Here is a 19936-nt window from a genome sequence, read left to right as displayed (position 1 = left end):
CTAAAACAATGAATTTAATTAAAACAAGCACACCTTTCTTTTCTGTATGTAATCTCCTCTATCCTTCAACCAGGGGTATTTTAGTCAGAAAAGCAATTCAAACCTTCTTGTGTGCCTAGTACTATGCAAGCTACTAAAGAGGATGGGGAAAAAGAGATCCAGTTCTCTATCCTCAAGGAGCTCAATGTCTGTCCTCTGGGGAAAATCATATGCAGAAAATCTAGATACTCACTGAGTGGTTGTGATGATAAATACAAGGAATAGAGATGATAAGATTTTGGATCTTTTACATCACCATCTGTACTCCTAGTTGCAGAGACTATGTGACAATTTCAGCTTGAGTATTTCTTCTACAAGATGTATCCCTGTTTCCTCTGTTTACAGGCTACCTTGGTGGCATTAATGGTAAAGAACTCACTTCCCAATGCAGTAGACTCAAGAGATGTGAGTTCAATCTCTGGGTCAGGAAGATCCCCTGGAGTAGGAAATGACAACCCACTCCAGTATTCTTGCCTAAAATACTCCATGGACAGAGGAACCTGGAGGACTACAGTCCATGGGGTTGCAAAGAGTTGGACACAACTGAGCATTGCACACACAAAGCCATTTACTAGCCAGGTGATCTTGGTCTTTTCCTACCCTACTTCTAGCTGGCAAATTGGACACCATTCCTCAGTCAAAACTGACAAGACTTTTTGCAAATAGATAGGCTGCTCCTTTCATCAGATGGCCATGGATGTTGGTATGGCAGAGGAGCAGTCCATGTGCATAAGGTATAATTCACATTAACCAGTTTCCTGCCCAAGTGCACTGGGAAAGAAAGATCATATTCTATGTTGGATGGTTAAGGAAAATTATCTTTGAGTATCTGCTTAACTTGAGAGCTAGTTGTTTTCAACCAGGTCTTGACTACAAGGGGACTTCCCTGGTGGCTCAGATGGTAAAGTGTCTGCCTACAATGCGGGAGACCCAGGTTCAATCCCTGGGTTGGGAAGATCCCCTGGAGAAGGAAATGGCAACCCACTCCAGTATTCTTGCCTGGAAAATCCCATGGATGGATAAGCCTGGTAGGCTACAGTCCATGGGGTCGCAAAAAGTCAGACACGACTGAGAGACTTCACTTTCACTGGCTACAAGGAATAAGTGAAAGAGGGGGTAGAGAATGGGCCAGGGTGCAATGATATTGAGATATCCCTGTTGGCTCCAGTCAAATAGAAAAGAGGCTATGACAGAAACAATTGGCTTTGAGATTTTTTTCCCAACTAGGTCACTCCTGGCCTACTGCTTGTATAATATTCACATTGTGGGAAATATGGGGATGGCATAAAACATGACCCTAATCTAGCAAGCATGTGAATAGTTCAGAATATTGAACAGAAACAGGTGAGAAGAAATCTACCAACCTAAGAATGCCATGAAACTATCTTTGATAAAGAGTTCTTAGATATTTGAAGGCAGAGACTGACCATATATTATTTAATTTTATATCCTCTCAACTTCAAGGGAAAAGATCTTGCCTGTAGTAGGCACTTGTTATGTTTGTTGAAACGAAGTGGCATACTTGTGCAAGAAACCATAGAAGATATGAAAATTCAAAATCTAAGGAGATCATTGTTTCTAGAAGCCTACTTACAAGATACTTATAAAGCAATTAACAGGGTAATTGGGATGTTGCAGTGTATGACAGTACTGAGAGAATAGGGAACTTTGATATTTTTTTTAACTTTGTGCACTACCGAATTTTACAAGCCTCTATTATGTTATACTAAAAAAATTACAGGTTTATAGAGCCTTTATAAAGGAAAGGGCAGGGAAAAGAAATGGAAAGAAGATAGAGCTAGATCCAGAGGGCAGAAAGAGTGGGGATGATTGAGGAGACAGGAAAGTTCCCTGTGTATTTGGGAAAGAATTTTACAGGAGGAAAAGATTATGAGTAGTTCGTTTGAAGACTTTGAGTCAATATGAGAAGAGAGGAATTTTAGAAAGCTCTTCTATGTTAAGCAAATGTTGTATTGGCCTATTCTTTGAGGAAATTTACTGAAGATGTGCATTAATTTTCAAAGGAAAAAAATGCACATTATGTAGAAGAGTATGGGGAACTCTCTTCTTTAGCATTACCCCACATTAGCAAATTATCATGGATTATTTAATCCTGTGGACAGAGGAGCCTGGTGGGCTGCTGTCCATAGGGTCACACAGAGATATGTGACTTAGTAGATGAAGCGACTTAGCATGCATGCATGCATTGGGGAAAGAAATGGCAACCCACTCCAATATTCTTGCCTGGAGAATCCCAGGGATGGAGGAGCCTGGTGGGCTGCCGTCTATGGAGTTGCACATAGTCGGACACGACTGAAGCGACTTAGCAGCAGCAGCATTTTATTAAAAAAAAAAAAAATAGTCAATTGTTTCACTTTGGAAGGTACACAGAGTTTGTTTGTAGTGGAAATTAACAGTGGCAGAGTTATTTAAGCTACTAAGTCTGAGTGGCTAGGAGCAGTGTAGGATACCACTAGGGATGGAATGGGGAATCCATCTCTTGCAGGGTGGTTGGCTCACTGTTGTTGCAAGAGAAACAAGGTGAGGACCCAGAACTGGGAATTATATGGCTTAAGGAATGGGGATAAATCATTGGCAGATTCATGAAATCCTCAAAATATACTTCACTGACTCAGAATTTCATTCATGTTATTCTTATTGTCTCATTTAATCATCATACCTTTCAGCAAAGGCATAAATAGGAGATGACTTCTTGTGTATTATGGTATTGTTAACTGTAATAATTAGCTTCACAAGTGTTTATTTTCTGTTGTTCATGTATCCTCTGTCTAAAGAATAGAAAATTTATTTGAATTTATTAAATGAATGGGATATAATTGTTCTGTTCTCCCTTTCTGGATTCATTGAGCCAATTCTCTTTTCCCTTCTGAAATATATGGATATGGGCAGAGAAAGATTCAAACACAAAACAATTCAAGATAAAATCCAAAGCAAAATGTGATGGTTGTCCTCTTTTACTGGTATTACCTGACACAGCACATTGGCTAATTTTCACAGGCATATAATCGTTGAAGTTTCCTCTCATTTTGTTGTTGATTGTGCCTTGATGGGACAAGGATGGATTATGTGTGTTCCTCTTCCCTTTCCATTGTTCCCTTCTCCCACTTTAAGAGAATTGGGGAAAGAAAGGAAAAACTTGAACTGCAGGACATTTGATTATTATTCCAAAATGGATTTTTGATGGCTTACAAGGATATATTTAATGCCATAAAAGAAAAACTTAAAAATAAGAAAAAAGTTGAGATGAGCTAAGATATTGAGAATCAAGCAAGTACAGTTGGGCACAACTGTATGACTTGCACTATGCTGATCTCTCTATGGAAATGAAAGTAAAATATAAGATTTGATTTCCACTTTTAAATACTATAACATTTAATTGGAAAATGATACAAACTTCTAGGTAAAGGCAGTATGGATGAGCAGTTAGTATCTTTGGCTGTGGAGCTAAACTATCTGGTTTTACATCTTTCTCACAATATCTGGGGCTTTGGACAAGATGTTTAACTTCTCTCTGCTCTGTTTGCTCTTTTGTAAACTGAGAATATTAGTACCTTACTCACTGTCTTTGGGGATTAATTTAGAACATCTTAGTCACTTGGTTTATTTTTGTTGTAATAATTTGTGAAGTGGAACACAGCTACATGTTTAACTCCCTATGAACATATGAAAATAGATTAGAGAAAAAGAGATAAGTCAGTGTGCACTTAGAGTAGTCAGGGCTGGTTTCATGGTATAGATTACACTTGAGCTAGACCTTGAAGGGTGAGGCTTTAAATAGGCAAAAGAGGAAAGAGGAACTTAGAGGCATGTCAATCAAGTAGGCAGCAAAACAGAATATAATGAATGGCAAGACTAGGGGAATTTGTTGTCAAAGGAAATCAATAGTCCAAAAGAACCTTTGTGGGACCTCAAAAAATCAATACTGTGACAGGAATCTGATCAGAAATCTGTGGATATCTTCAGGTTTAATTTTCACAACTGGCATTAAACTTTGATATTTCCATTTTCTGAAGTATTAAAGGATCCTTGTGGGATTATTTTTAACATCAATTCTGGAGTCACAGCCCATAAACAGCCAGCAAGTTTTATCAAAGTGAATGCCACCTATGTTAAAACTAGAACCACATTTTATTTTTCTTTTGTTGAAGACTTTTTAAAACTTTGCACAACCACATTTTAAATCACACTATTATGCCCAGAAAACAGATCAGCATTTTCCTCAGTCACACGTAATACCTGGATCAGTCTTAAGACACACAGTAAGAATTACTATGGTTGTATTGACGGATTTCTCCTCTGAACTGGTAGAGCAGAATTTGACTAGCCATTAAGCCCTAGTACCAGAAGTTGTGATCTTATCAGTAAGGGATTCAGAAGTACTATTGATGAAACAGAAGGGGAGAAAGTGAAAAAGATTTGCTTCCAGTCAGATGTTCTCAAATGACAAAGGTGACTCCCTTTAGAGAAAGTAATGGTTACTCTGTGTTTTATTTTTACTATTCTCTTGCCTGGTTCCTAGAATAGACATAACATTATAAAACTTAATATTTAATTCCATATAGTTTTAAACCAAGTAAACAACTTTGAAACAAATGAAAAGAGCTTTAAATATGAATCTCACATGGATTTAAATCATTTTAAATTGATTACACAGGTTGGCTACTCTACAAATCTACATTTCTAGATCAATAAGGGAATTTTTTTAAAATGAAGTCATTTAATATTAAAGTATTAAAAGTTGTCTGTTTATTCTTCCACCTAACAAATTACCAAGAATCATGTGCATTTAATTTTGAACTATTAATTCAATCCAAATGAATTCTTTTGCAACTATATATACACTTGCATACACGCACACAGAGTATTTGCTTACTTTAATTCTCTCCACATCTCAATTTGCTGAGTACGAATTGGACTTGCTAGTGGAGTGAGTTAATACCCAAGGTCTTTGTCTTTTCCCATAGGGGACTTTTTAAAAATCCCTTTGTCAAGCCGAGATATGGAAAGCACTGGGTCAAGGAAAGCAGAGCCATAAGCCAAGATCAGCAGAGCCAACATAAGCAACTAGGGGCCAGTGGGACAGAGAGGAACTAGGGTTCAAGGCAAGGTAGTATTCATAGGCAGGAAACTCATTCTGCAATAAACAGTCAGAGGTTGGGGAGATACACAGGAACTAGGGCTCCAGGCACAGAAGGCAGGCAGACTCAGACATGAAATACCAGGACTAAGAGACCTTGGAGCTAAAGCCAAAGTTTACCCAGGGCAGAGGGACTCTCATCTTCTTCCGAAAGAACTGCTACTTCAGAGCTTGCACTCCAATGTGAGAAATTCTTCCCACCTGAAAAATCCTAACACTCACCATTGTAGGCCAGTTTCTTGAAATATAAGAATGTCAGATCTGAAAAGGTCCTTGGAAATTCTCTTAGCTGATTATCATTTTTTAGAAGAAGAAATGGAGGCTATTGGAAGAATGAACTTATAAAAAAAATCACAGAAACTTAGTGAGAAGACCAGGCTTATAACTTCAGTGTCCTGACCCCAATACTCTTCCCATGCTGTGTTTCTACTTTACCTACACCTTGTGCCCTTGAATCAGAAACATGAATGAGAAAAGTATCTTCAGACCCTGAGCCAACCAAGCCCTGTTCTAAGGGGATGAAAGAAGTAAAGTAAGTAAGGTTTATGGACATGCTACATAGTCACAAAGGGAGTTATGTTTATTCACCCTTGATGAAATTCAGTAAAAGAAACTTCTATTGGGATTGAGGCTGCCTGATGAGACGGCTTGGTAAATCCTGTAACTCTAAACATTTCCTTTTCCACTGGACTTTGTGTCACTTATCCCTAAGAGCCAATTATAGACCAAAGCAACCTCATTGCTTATACTTTTATTCATGAAAACAGTCTCATCTTTGAGTCCTGCTGCTATGCTCTTTGTCTTTAGTATAGACAAATAGCTGTGGGCATCACCTCTAAAACGTTACCTTTAAATGCATTGTAAAACAAGAAAGAGTAGTAAGCTTCTCTCTCTCTCATGTACACACATTTTCCACCATTTCCAAATAATTAATATAAGGGTACTCGAGGATTTTCTCCCAGTCTTTTGCCTTCCCCAGTCAACTGTCAATTAGCTTTGGTATTCCCTTTCTTTTCTCACAAAATCTTAATCTCTTCAGTTTCCACCAGCTGGGACAACTATCTCCTCTATCTCATCAACTTTTCATCTCCTATTGAATCTTACTGGAAGAAATACATTTTTTTCCTGCCTTTAACTTCATAATAGCTTGCTCTCAACTATAATTTATAATTCATTCCAGTGGTTGTATCAACTCATTAAGAAAATGATGGCAAGAGGGTCCTTCTGTAGAAAGATGTGGGGGAATAGCCGCACAAAACCACTCTGGAATGCCAAGACTCCGTTCTTTTCCAGATATATAGAAATGGGAAGGCAACATTTGCTATAATAGATTGAACATTGTATTAGCATATTAGAAGACATGGATTATTTTTTCATTATTGAAGTTGGACATTATTTTACCTCAGGAAATTCAGTTTATTTCTGTCTTACCCATTCACTTTGAGACTGCAATCACAGTGAAATCAAGAACCCTGGAGCTTTTGTCAATATAGTTTGGGCTACAAATGGTTACTTAGCATATTAGATGATTGATAGGAAAGGCCAATGTGAGCAATGAAGAACTATCTTGTGATTCAACCACACCTGAGCTGTTTTGTGTGTGTGTGTATGTGTGTGTAATTTTTCAAAGTGGAAGAATATGTTTTTCTTCAACTCAAGAAAATCACATCCCTAGATTGGTGGTTCTCAACTTTCTCCCTTTTTAACACACTGGACAGATGACATTCAAAATCAGGCACTCTTAATGGGGATTCCCCGTAAAGTTATGACTCCATTTTTTCTCTTTCACTTAAGAGAAGGCATATTTGAATTCATAGAAGTGTGACATTAATATAATGATAACCTCAGCTCTGCTATAAGTTGTTGAGGAAATAATTTACAAACTTCAATGTATTTTAGAACAAACTTCTTAAAATGTGTCTCACAAAAATGAGACACATACCCCTATGTTTTGTGTGTCTTAACATTAATCAGTGTTAATGTTACAAGCATGTGACTGGAGCATGTGATCAGGACACTCAGCACCTCATGTGCAAATAAGTAAAAGGTGTGTGCCCTAATTACACACTCTTCTGAAAGAATAAAGCTCTTGAAAGTTGAAGCTACAAGCTTAAGTACATAAAGCACAGCAGGAAGGTGAGTAGCTTTTACAATGGCATCACAAATATCCACTCCTCCTTTCATCTCATCTTGTAAAGGTCAAATCTAAGTGTGAGCCCAGGGAAGAAAGGAGAACTTTCATTTATGTTAGCAGTAACAGGAATAGAAATTTTAGCTTTAACTCCTTGGATGAAAGTAAAATTAATTTGATCATTCAGGCTTAAGATATGTTGCTTGCAGGTTTTGGTGGTGGAACTTTACACAACTAGTTAATAGGATAGACTGATGTGGTAAAGAACCATCTCTGGTTCTAAACGCAGAGAAATGCTGGTCAAAATAAAACAAAGATTGTACATGCTTAGCTCAGCATGATAGCAAGTAGGGGAAATTCCTAAGCTTTAGGAACGAAAAGGGAACTCAAACCCAGAGAAGGGAGCACAAACTAAAGCTAAATACCACCTAAGGATATCAGGATCAGATAAGCACCTTAAAAGTTTAAGGGCTTGAGCTCAGGGTCAGACCATAAAACCATAGATCTGTGTGAAGTGTGAAGTTAGAACTGAGATCCCAGCAAAAGTCTTGAAGCTTGAAGGATCTATGAAGTCTGAAACTCTAGTTCCTGAAACAAGAACTAGAAAACTCTGCACTTTGGTCTAGGAAAGTGGCCAGGAAATTTACATTCTGTCCAGGGTCATGGCCATGAATGAAGAGACACTCCAGAGAAATCAGAACTCTAAACTTGTACCAAACATAGATGTGGACTTTAAATTCACACAACCCACATGTGGTGGAAACCCCCAAGCTAAGAAATTAACAGAAAACACTGTTTCCAAACCAGTGAAACTTGTAAGGACTTGGCAGAGGCAAACTTGGAACCACTCTGAGGGAATGCCTCCACAACCCTCACCACCCAGGGCTCCCAAAGAAAACAATCCTTACTGTAGATACAAATACAGTAACAAAATTACAAACCTCACAAGAAAATTAACTGCCATACGTGTGTTTCCACTGGCACAGATAGAAAATATTGCATCCCAAGAAATAGAGATAATAGGGCAATTTAAAAGAGACAGTAAAAGAAGTTTGTTGAAAATTGTTTAAAGAGAAAAACAAAGAATGAAGAACAACTGTGTGGAAATAGTAGAGCCTTGCTGGTTATCTGTGGCCTTTATAAAATCCATAGTCCATCACAGGATGGGGGGAAGGGCAGATCTCAACAAAGAACTTGAAAATCAAATTTTTGACCTTGAGAAATTCTTAGAAAGTCTAGGAACAGGGGGAGATTAAGATGTGTGGCCAAAATTAAATAGATATTATCATTCCACTCTTACCTAAAATTCTCTCACATTAGATAATTCAGCCTCTGGTTCTTTTAAAGTTGTCCCAGAGCAATTATATGGATTTGAAATGCAAAACAGAATCTCTTTGGGCTAGCAGAAGACTCTAGCATAGACAATTCAGTGATTAGGGTGCTGACTTTAGCTTTGAAAACACAAAGATTGAGATCTCTTAGAACATGTATATGGCTTACATTATATTTAATTTATTTAATACTGTGTATTGTCCTTCACCTCTTCCTCTTTCTACTCTCAGATATAAACTTCCTGAGAACATGGGGTTTTTAAACTTTTAATGGCTTTATTTACCTGAATTTTACATATCATACAATTCACCCATGTATCACTCATTGGCTCTTAGTAAACTTATACATTTGTGTGGCCATCATCACACTGCAACTTTAAAACACTGCCATCGTTTCCTAAGAGTTTCTTCCTTTGGGTTTTCAGTCAGTCCCTGACCCCAGCCATAAGTAATCACTGATGTGCTTTGGTTTTTATAGTCATGTGTTCTCTGAAAATTTAATATAAATGGAATCATACAGTATATAGTCTTTTGTATCTGGCTTCTTTCACTCAGCCTAATGATTTTGAATTTTATTCACATTGTAGGATGTATCAGTAGCCATCCACATGTAGATTGAAATTTGAGTTGTTTTGGGCTTTTACAGTTAAAGCTGTTACAGGGAGGTAGTTTGAGATAATAATGTAGAAAGATCCTAAATTCATCTCCTCTCACAGACACATTGAATCTACAGCTACATATGGAATAGTTTTCTCTGAAAAAGTTGTGAAAGCTAACTAAGGAACTCCTTTATGCTTCACAAATGAGAAAAAGGCAGGCAGGAGAGGCTGAGATAAACTCACCATAAATTCTGGTCCAAGGGTGACAACTCACAGTAGGGAAGAGAGCTCACCAACCTGCAGCTTCTTCCCAAAGAGTGACGGATTCATGCCCCACATCAGTCACCACAACTTAAGGTCTTAAGACCTACACCTAAGAGATGAATCCCCATAACATCTGACTTTGAAAACCAACAGGGCTTATGTCCCAAGACCCAAAAGGCTGTAACGAACTGAGAAGCAGCTCTTAAAGCACTCATATGCAGACTTACTCACTCCAGGGCCTAGCAGAGATGCAGCTTTTGAAAAGCATCCAGCCTTTATGTGAGATTTATTTGTTAATCTTAAAGCACCAGTGTTCTAGGGACAGAGGCAGTAGGGTGCCATGCTTACACTCTCCTTCCCTGCTAAAGCTGAAAGGCACTATCTTTTTTTTTTTTCCTTTTTTCGGTGGGTGACATCTTTGCACTTTCCCTCTCCCTGCTCCAGAATACCAGTGTCTCCAAGAGGGGAGTTTTCACGTGTGTCTGGTACCCCAGTTTTTACATCTGGTAACTTGCTTTTGGAAGCTGCTTCCAGTGGATACTTCTATATCACCTGGCTCTGGGGGTCAGTGGGGCTTACACTTGAACATCCCAAAGGACTGTAACCAGTAGAGAAAGAGCTCTTAAACAGCTACCACTCTCAGGGCACAAGAAGACACAATAGACCCGGGAGTTCAATCTTACAATGAAAGAGGCCTGTTAGTTTACCATCATGGCTGCAGTCTGAGGAGAAGCCTTCTAACTGAACACACCTAAAGGTAGATTAGCTGGTAAAGAATCTACCTGCAAAGCAGGAGACCCTGGTTCGATTCCTGGATTGGAAAGATCCCCTGGAGGAGGGCATGGCAACCCATGTTGGCATGGGACATGGCAACTCTGGTATTCTTGCCTGGAGAATCCTCATGGACAGAGAAGCCTGGTGGGCTGTAGTCCATAGGATCACAAAGAGTCAGACATGACTGAGTGACTAAGCATGCAAAGGCTGACTACAAACCTTTCCAGAGATCTCAGAGGACTGGCTCTGTCTTTGCCCTCTCCCTCTTTAACACCCCGGAGCACCAGTATTTTTCAGATGGGAATTGTTTATTGTATCTGGTTTCTCAGATTTTATATCTGCTGCTTTGGTTTCTGCAGCTGTTGCCAGGAAATGCCCCTTGATCATCCGATTCTGGGAGTTCGAGAACTTGCAACCCTGAATCCCATGGGACTATAACAATTGAAGAGGGGATTATTGACAGACTACCACCCCCAGAGCATTGCACAGACAACAGACTGGAACACATCCCATCTTTCAGTGAAAGAGGCATACTTGCTATGCCTGGGGCTTCAGCTTCAGGTTTGGCTCGCACCTAAAGGCTCTGGAGGTATTCCCAGGGAATGCAGGCTAGGGAACATCATCTATGTGCTCTCCCTCTGGCTCAGTCCAGCTCACTCGTGTCTCCCAGTAAGGAGCTTATAGATTCATCTGGAACCCCAGGTTTCCCCAGTGGATACCACCAGATTGCCTGACTCTGGTGGCTAGCAGGAATTACACTTGTGGATCCACAGGACTGTTACATACTCGTACTTTAAAAGCTGCTACTTGAGAGTCTGAGTTCCAATCAGCCTGAATGCTAACTATGGTCTTCCCCTTTGGGACACTGAAAAATTTGGCACATCCAAAATTAATACGAGCTATTAAAAATGATGAAGGTGAAAGAGGAGAGTGAAAAACCTGGCTTAAAACTCAACATTCAAAAAACTAAGATCATGGCATCTGGTCCCAACACTTCATGGCAAATAGATGAGGAAACAATGAAAAGCATGACAGACTTTATTTTCTTGGTCTACAAAATCACTGCGGACAATGACTGCAGCCATGAAATTAAAAGACACTTGCTCCTTGGAAGAAAAGCTATGACAAACCTAGATAGCATATTAATAAACCAGAGACATCACTTTGCCAACAAAGGTCAAAGCTATGGTTTGACATAGTCAAAGCTATGGTTTTTCCAGCAGTCATGTACTGATGTAGGAGGTGAACCATAAATAAGGCTGAGCATTGAAGAATTGATGCTTTCAAACTATGATGTTGGAGAAGACTCTTGAGAGACCCTTGGACTGCAAGGAGATCGAACCAGTCAATCCTAAAGGAAATCAACCCTGAATATTCATCAGAAGGACTGATGCTGAAGCTCCAATACTTTGTGCACCTGATATGAAGAGCCGACTCATTGGAAAAGACTCTGATTCTGGGAAAGATTAAAGACAGGAGGAGAAGGGGATGACAGAGGATGAGATAGTTGGATGGTATCACCCACTCAGTGGACATAAGTTTGAGCAAAGTCCGATAGTTGGTGAAGGATACTGAAGCCTGGCGTGCTGCAGTCCAAGGGGTGGCAGAGTTGGATATGACTGAGCGACTGAGTGACTGAACAACAATTAAAAATATAATAGACTCTTGATTTATGTCAATGTATGGCAAAAACCACTACAATATTGTAAAGTAATTAGCCTCCAACTAATAAAAATAATTGGGAGAAAAAAGAAAGCAAAAAATAAAAAATATATATATAATAGACTGCTTGGACAAGTAAAAGATTTGAGAGACAAAAAAAAATGAGGGCAAGATGAACAACAAGGTTCATATCCTACATGAGGCCACCACTTCAAGACTGGAAGCAGTGGTTGTCCTATCTAAAGCATAGAAATCAACACAAAGTGTGAAGGAAAATAAACAGAAGAATATGTTTCAAGCAATAAAACAAAATAAAATCTCAGGAAAAAAAACCTTAATAAAATGGAGATAAGTAATTTACCTGATAAAGAGTTCAAAGTAATGGTCATAAAAATACTCACCAAATTTGGAAGAAGAATTGATAAGTGCAAGATGAGAACTTTAACAAAGAGATAAAGAATGTAAGGAAGTACCAAACAGAAGTCACAGAGCTGAAGAATATACTAACTGAAGTGAAAAAGACACTGCTACTGCTGCTGCTAAGTCGCTTCAGTCCTGTCCGACTCTGTGCGACCCCGTAGACAGCAGCCCACCAGGCTACCCCATCCCTGGGATTCTCCAGGCAAGAACACTGGAGGGGGTTGCCATTTCCTTCTCCAATGCATGAAAGTTAAAGGTGAAAGTGAAGTCGGTCAGTCGTGTCCGACTCTTAGCGACCTCATGTACTGCAGCCTACCAGGTTCCTCCCTCCATAGGATTTTCCAGGCAAGAGTACTGGATTGGGGTGTCATTGCCTTCTCCAAAAAAGGCACTAGAGAGGTTCAATAGCAGACTAGATGAAACAAAGAAAGGATAAGTGATCCTGAATACAAGGCAGTAGAGCTTATCCAACCAAAGCAGCAAATAGAAAAAGAATTGGGAAAAAGTGAAGATACGTTTAAGACATTTATGTGATAACATCAAACAGACTAACATTTTGCATCATAGGGAGTCCCAGAAGAATGAGAGAAAAGACCACACAAGTTATTTGAATAAATAATGACTGAAAATTTCCCTAACTTGGGGAAAATAACACTGATATGTGTATTTGAGTACAACACTTTATATAGACATAGGCGTTTATATGGAGTGGTTGGATCACATACAGATGTTCAAATTCCTAAGAAGCTATGGATTAATTTTAACTTCCTAGAATTTTACATAAATAGAATCACAAAACATGTACCCTTTTTTTTGACCTCTTTAACTTAGTATAATTATTTTGAAATTTTGAAACTCATTTGTTGTGGTTTTTATCAGTAGTTCATCCTTTTCATACTTGATAAATATTTTTTGTATGGATGTACCAGAGTATACTTTCATCTATTCTTTCAAACATTTGGACTGTTTCCAGCTTTTGGCTATCACAAATAAAGCTGTTATGAACATCCATTTTTCATCCATCTCTAAGTCTTTGTATGAACATATGTTTTGTTAATTAATCTAGACTTAATAAACTGATAGAGAAATTGCCAGTAATACAGAGTGAACCTAAAAGGGAGATATGTCTAAAGCCATTACCTTGTGAATAGCACAAAACATTGAGAAAGAGTTACTTTTATGTTGATAGTCTTCAACCTACTGTAAAATCCTCTTTAGATATAAATATGAGTTGATCATCTCTATTAGTAGGGAATACAGTACCATAGGAATGATTTTGAAAACATCTGGAGGCAAAACAATACAGTAGCAAATGGAAATGGTAGATAGGAGTTTGCATATGCACATAAGCCAAATTTTAGAAAAGCCTGGAGAGACTCTGTTTCAGGTAATTTGCTCAATCAACACTGAGATCCCTCCCAGGCCTTTTGAGAGAAGAGGTGCCCACAACCTGGCACATATTGATTCTCACTATCTGGCACAAGAGCTGATCATTTTGAGACTCTCCTCAGAGTACTGTGTATGATAATTGGACTGTTTTCCTCTTTTGGCTGTTAACAGAGGCTTCAGGATATTTGTTCAGCATTTGAAGAATCTAGGCTGCTGAAATGTGTCTCTTGCATTTATTTAACAAAAACCTGTCTGATGGGCGAGTAAAAATATTTCCAGGAGAAATCACTATAATAGTCAGTACCCACTGTGTAGTATCAAAGAAATGGCTGATACTGCCATTTTTGACAGACCTCTTCAAGGAGGCACCTTTTTGCACATTGCTATAATTTTCTTTTTCTATTAAAATCAAACCAGGTCTGAATACCCACATGCTGTGCTGTGTGCTGTATTTAGTCGCTCAGTCATGTCCAACTATTTGCAAGTCCATGGACTGTAGCCTGCCAGACTCCTCAGTCCATGGGGATTCTCCAGGCAAGAATACTGGAGTGGGTTGTCATGCCCTCCTCCAGGGGATCTTCCAAACCAAGGGATTGAACCCAGATCTCCCACACTGTAGGCAGACTCTTTACTGTCTGAGCCACCAGGGACACTGAAGAATACTAGAGTGGGTAACCTGTCCGTCCTCCAGGGGATCTTCCCACCTAGGATTCGAACTGGGATCTCCTGCATTGCAGGTGGATACCCACCAAAAAAAGGTATTTTATTTGATATATTCTTTCAACATAGCCTAAAGGAATGACAACTAGAGTTTATTTGTATAAATGTATATTCTGGTAGTTTTAGCAACTAGGATCCTTATAATAATGTTTATCAGTCTCTGGATCTTTTGCTGCTATCTACTTGACATTCTGTAATACCTTCAATTTCATGGAAATGAAGAACAGTAAGTCATAAAAAAGACCCTATGTTCAGATTTAGAGAAGAAAGGGCCTGTTTAGATGAATCACACCTTCTCTAGAATCCAGGAGATATTTATAGACTATTGATAAGAAAAGAATATTCCCCCTTAGAATTCATAAATAAGAGGACAAGAGATTGACAGGGTCAAATATTAATAAACACTTATCTATCTGATTTGACACATAGAATTATGTCTCAAACTTTACTTGTTGAAAGACCAAGCCTTGGAGGGAAAGCATAGCCATGATAAATGTAGATGGGACTTTCAAATTCACCAAGTATTTTTGTAGAGATTATCTTATCTGAGCCTCCAAAGTATTATTACCACTCTTACTACATATATGAGAAATCAGTTTGTAAAAAGTTTGGTAATCTACCCAGGGCCATATAGTCTACTTTTTAATGATAGATCCAAACAAGGATTCAAATCTCTTAGCTATACAAGGCTGTCTTTTATTTTTCACACAAGCTTGTATCATAAAATACATGTTCAAAGCAACAATTAATAATCTTGTTTCAGACATATATTAATATAAAAGACTGTTGATATAAAAGCTTTTGACAATAATTGAATGATCCCAAAGGTCCATGACATGCCATTTTGCTGAGAGAGAAGTTTGCATTATAAAAAGACCAATATTTGGTAACAGTCACTTATTATGGTTAAGCCCAGCCTATCACCCAGCATCCATATATCTATGAGGTTTTCTCAATTTCCTCTTTGTCACAGTGTAGACACTAACTCCAATTAAAACTGTTTCTTGGTGTAAGTGGTCCTCAAAGCAAGCTATCTGCTAGTCATGATTAAATAGAAAGGTTTTTAGAAAGTAATTGTTCTTGGAACATGGAAGTTTTAGATCAATTTTAGAAAGGAGAAATTGTCCATAGCTCAGAGTGATTGTGGGAACAACTTTACCATGCACTCTTCAAGGAAAAATATTCTTGAAATTGCTTCATCTAATGTTCCAACCAGGGCAAAAATTGCATGTTATAGAGAGAATGATATATTATGATTTATGAGTTGGGGGATTCCTTTGTCAGGAATGTCAAGATTGTGCTCTCTATACCTTTCTTCCCTTACTTAACTACCTTGTAAGAAAATAAAATCAATGCCAGCAAAAAATAATTGCTTATACAGTTGATGATACATTTATAATTAAAACATTTTTAGCTATAATCAAAGATGCATAGTAAAAAGCTACAGTATTGCCTAGAATTATTTAAGTACTATAGGTGACACAAAGAGATTGAAGATATGGTTAGACTGAGTTTTTGCTCCATGTACTTTCTATAGATATTTCTGTAATTATAAAATTCTTTGTAGTATCCAATTTTTCTTAGAATATGCAATAATCAGAACTAACAAATTTCCCTATTCAGTCTTAGTAACAGTGGATAGTCTATGTTTCTCAATCAAAAATTAACTTATACTTTGATTAATGTTAACTTCAAAGGCAAGTCCAAGTAAGTAGTTATTAATATTCTCAAAAAAGGAATATAAAAGAGGATTCTATTTGATTTTTTCATGTTAGTTCATAACAGGGAAGCAGTAAAAATCAGCAGTTCTAAAAACTTGGTAACTTTCTTTACTTTCTCTTTTTTGATAATATATTGACTTTTAAAATTTCCCAGAAGCCCTTGTAACCATGTAAAAATTTTCTCATTTAGAGTGAGTGATAAGATGATTGGAAGAAGAGTTGAAAATGGGTCACTTCTGAGTTTTCCTTTGGAGGTTAAATGGTCCTTTTCTGTCTCCCAGTGATAACCAGAGCCATTTACTAATGTTTTTTTTCTCTCTGTCATTCTCAGGTAAGCCTCTGAACATCCCTTGCAAAGCATTCTTTGGGTTCAGTGGAGAGTCCGGACCAATGATCTACTGGATGAAAGGGGAGAAGTTTATTGAGGAACTGGCAGGTCACATTAGAGAAGGTGAAATAAGGTACAGAACTTGAATTGCTTACTTTCCCATGCTATTTTTTAGTTAAGCAATGGAACATCCTAGAAGAGCTTCTGCCTAGAATTTTAATTGCAACTCCAAGTCATTCCATTTTCTAAAAGCTGATCTAGTGAAGAGAGTGAGGTTGCCTGCCTTAAGAAATGCAAATGTATACACTTCCAGTATAAGGAAGTTTTCTCAGGTTCTAAGAATATGCCATGAGGTATAATGATTCCCTCAAAGCTGCCTAAGCAAATTCCTTTAAGGTTTCAAAGCTTAAGCCACTGTTTCTCCAGTCCCAGCAAAGATCGAAACTTTATAGGTGACTTCAGACCACAGGGAAAATACTCATTTATTCCCTGGGAACAGACAACTTTCATATATCATAGGTGCAAAGCTGTGGTGGCAGTAATAAGCTGCTGCTACTGCTGCTAAGTCGCTTCAGTTGTGTCCGACTCTGTACGACCCCATAGACTCCCACCCAGGCTCCCCCGTCCCTGGGATTCTCCAGGCAAGAACACTGGAGTGGGTTGCCATTTCCTCCTCCAATGCATGAAAGTTAAAAGTGAAAGTGAAGTTGCTCAGTCATGTCCGACTCGTAGCGACCCCATGGACTGCAGTCCACCAGGCTCCTCCGTCTATGGGATTTTCCAGGCAAGAGTACTGGAATGGAGTGCCATTGCCTTCTCCGAGTAATAAGCTAGTACTCATCAAAATAACTGTTGACTCTTGTTGAATAGTGTTTATTTTTTCCCAGTACCCACTGCTCATCCTGAAAGTGACTTTCAGGTTAACACATCCCTCAACCTCTTTTCACTCTCCTCTTACACAGATAACTCCCTGGTGTATAGGCATCTATTCTACTGGTTTTCTAATCCTATGTATATGATCACATTTGTACAATTTGTAAGAGGTAATTTTTTCTACCTCACTCGGTCTATGGGGCTACCCTTTGATTTCAGAGATGGTGACATATAATATACTTTGCTCACTTCAATAGGAATTGGGGCTCCACCCCTATTAAGAATTATGAAATGGAAAGTAAATCAATATTTTAGTGCAGCTAATATTAAAATGTGTTTTATTTACTTTACTTGTTGAATATATAGCAGTGTAAAACAAAAAATATGCATTATATTATTTACTATCATTTATATTATTAACTTATAATAACTGTCATGACAGTTTATCTTCATGTGTCTACCCAATAACCTCTTTAGGGTTTCATAACTTTGAGGGTCTGTTAATCCCCTGAGGATCTATGCAAAAATATTGTCTATATGAGCATATTTATAGGGGGAAAAAAGTACACGAAAATGTACCTGACACTATTAGTCACCAGGGAAAAGTAAGTCAAAACCATATGATAACACTTCTTACTCACAAAAGATGGTTATAATCAAAATGTCAGATTACAACAGGTGCCAGCAAAGATGCCAAGAAATTTGAACCCTCGTACACTGCTGGTGGGAATGTAAAATGGTGCACTTTCTGAAATTCCTCAAATGATTAAACAAACAGTTATCAACAATCTCCTCCTAGATAGAACTAACAGAAATCAAAACATATATCCACAAAAAACTTGTATATAAAGTGAGTATTCCCTTTTCCGGGGAATCTTCTCAACCCAGGGATCGAACCTAGGTCTCCTGCATTGAAGCCAGATTCTTTACCATTTCAGCCACCAGGGAAGCCCATATAAATAGCCACAGTATCATTATTCATAATAAAGAATAGGTGGAAATAGCCTACATGACCATTAACTGACACATCAGTTCAGTTCAGTCACTCAATCGTGTCCGACTCTTTGCGACTCCATGCTCGCCAGGCCTCCCTGTCCATCAACAACTCCCAGAGTCCACCCAAACCCACGTCCATCGAGTCAGTGATGCCATCCAACCATCTCATCCTCTGTTATCCCCTTCTCCTCCTGCCCTCAACCTTTCCCAGCATCAGGGTCTTTTCCAATGAGTCAAATCTTCACATGAGGTGGCCGAAGTGTTGGAGTTTCGGCTTCAACATCAGTCCCTCCAATGAATGCCCAAGACTGATCTCCTTTAGGATGGACTGGTTGGATCTCCTGGCAGTCCAAGGGACTCTCAAGAGTCTTCTCCAACACCACAGTTCAAATCAATTCTTTGGCACTCAGGCTTCTTTATAGTCCAACTCTCACATCCATACATGACCACTGGAAAAGCTATAGCCTTGACTAGACAGACCTTTGTTGGCAAAGTAATGTCTCTGCTTTTTAATATGCTATCTAGGTTGGTCATAACTTTCCTTCCAAGAAGCAAGCGTCTTTTAATTTCATGGCTGCAATCACCATCTGCAGTGATTTTGGAGCCCAGAAAAATAAAGTCTGACACTGTTTCCACTGTTTCCCCATCTATTTGCCATGAAGTGATGAGACCAGATGCCATGATCTCAGTTTTCTGAATGTTGAGCTTTAAGTAAACTTTTTCACTCTCGTCTTTCAATTTCATCAAGAGTCTCTTTAGTTCTTCTTCACTTTCTGCCATAAGGGTGGTGTCATCTGCATATCTGAGGTTTTTGATATTTCTCCCAGCAATCTTGACTCCAGCTTGTGCTTCCTCCAGCCCAGCGTTTCTCATGATGTACTCTGCATAGAAGTTAAATAAGCAGGGTGACAATATACAGCCTTGACATACTCCTTTTCCTATTTGGAACCAGTCTGTTGTTCCATGTCCAGTTCTAACAAGGTTCCTAATAAATAACACTTTATTAAACAATTTTAACTTAAGGTTTATGAAATCAGTGCAAATGAATTTATTTTAAGTTATTCCAGAAGATACATGTTGAAAATTATTCTCATATATTTGCCTATAGAAGACTTCAACGGTCACTCTTCGTTTTTCGGAGAAAGAAACTTGTCCTCAAAGAGCCAGTAGTAGGTAGAATGGTACAAAGTAGCAAATTTTCCACTACCAAAAAGCACAGAGCTATGTTTCATGATCAAGGGTAGTAGCTATATGAGCCTAAGATAACTATTTCCCATCTCCCATACATGACTAGTTGGACTTTTTAAAAAATAAACAGATTTATTGGCACATAATTGACATACAATAAACACACAGTTTAGAGTATATAATCTGTCAGGACTGATTGATAAATATATCTGCCTATGAAGCCACCACCATGATCAAGATATTGAACATATACCCCTTGGTAGTGCCCCTCTTTTAAAACACTCATCCTTCTGTCACTATCAATCAGTTTGCATTTTATAGTCTTATATAAACAGAATCATGT

General features: G+C 38.3%; 1 protein-coding gene and 1 non-coding gene across 2 annotated transcripts in view; both read left to right on the top strand.

The window, feature by feature from the left end:
- IL1RAPL2 (interleukin 1 receptor accessory protein like 2) overlaps positions 1 to 19936 on the top strand; it is a 607533-nt gene that overhangs the window by 542718 nt on the left and 44879 nt on the right. Inside the window, exon 7 of the mRNA XM_065916802.1 lies at positions 16540 to 16669. Coding sequence (XP_065772874.1) covers positions 16540 to 16669 — 130 coding nt within the window. The remainder of the gene's footprint in view (positions 1 to 16539; positions 16670 to 19936) is intronic.
- TRNAC-ACA (transfer RNA cysteine (anticodon ACA)) lies at positions 923 to 994 on the top strand. Its single transcript has one exon. It is a non-coding gene; the product is annotated as a tRNA-Cys (tRNA).

The sequence above is a fragment of the Muntiacus reevesi genome, chromosome X (genome assembly GCF_963930625.1).
Source record: "Muntiacus reevesi chromosome X, mMunRee1.1, whole genome shotgun sequence".
Lineage (NCBI taxonomy): Eukaryota > Metazoa > Chordata > Mammalia > Artiodactyla > Cervidae > Muntiacus > Muntiacus reevesi.
This window is presented reverse-complemented; position numbering and strand designations above follow the sequence as displayed.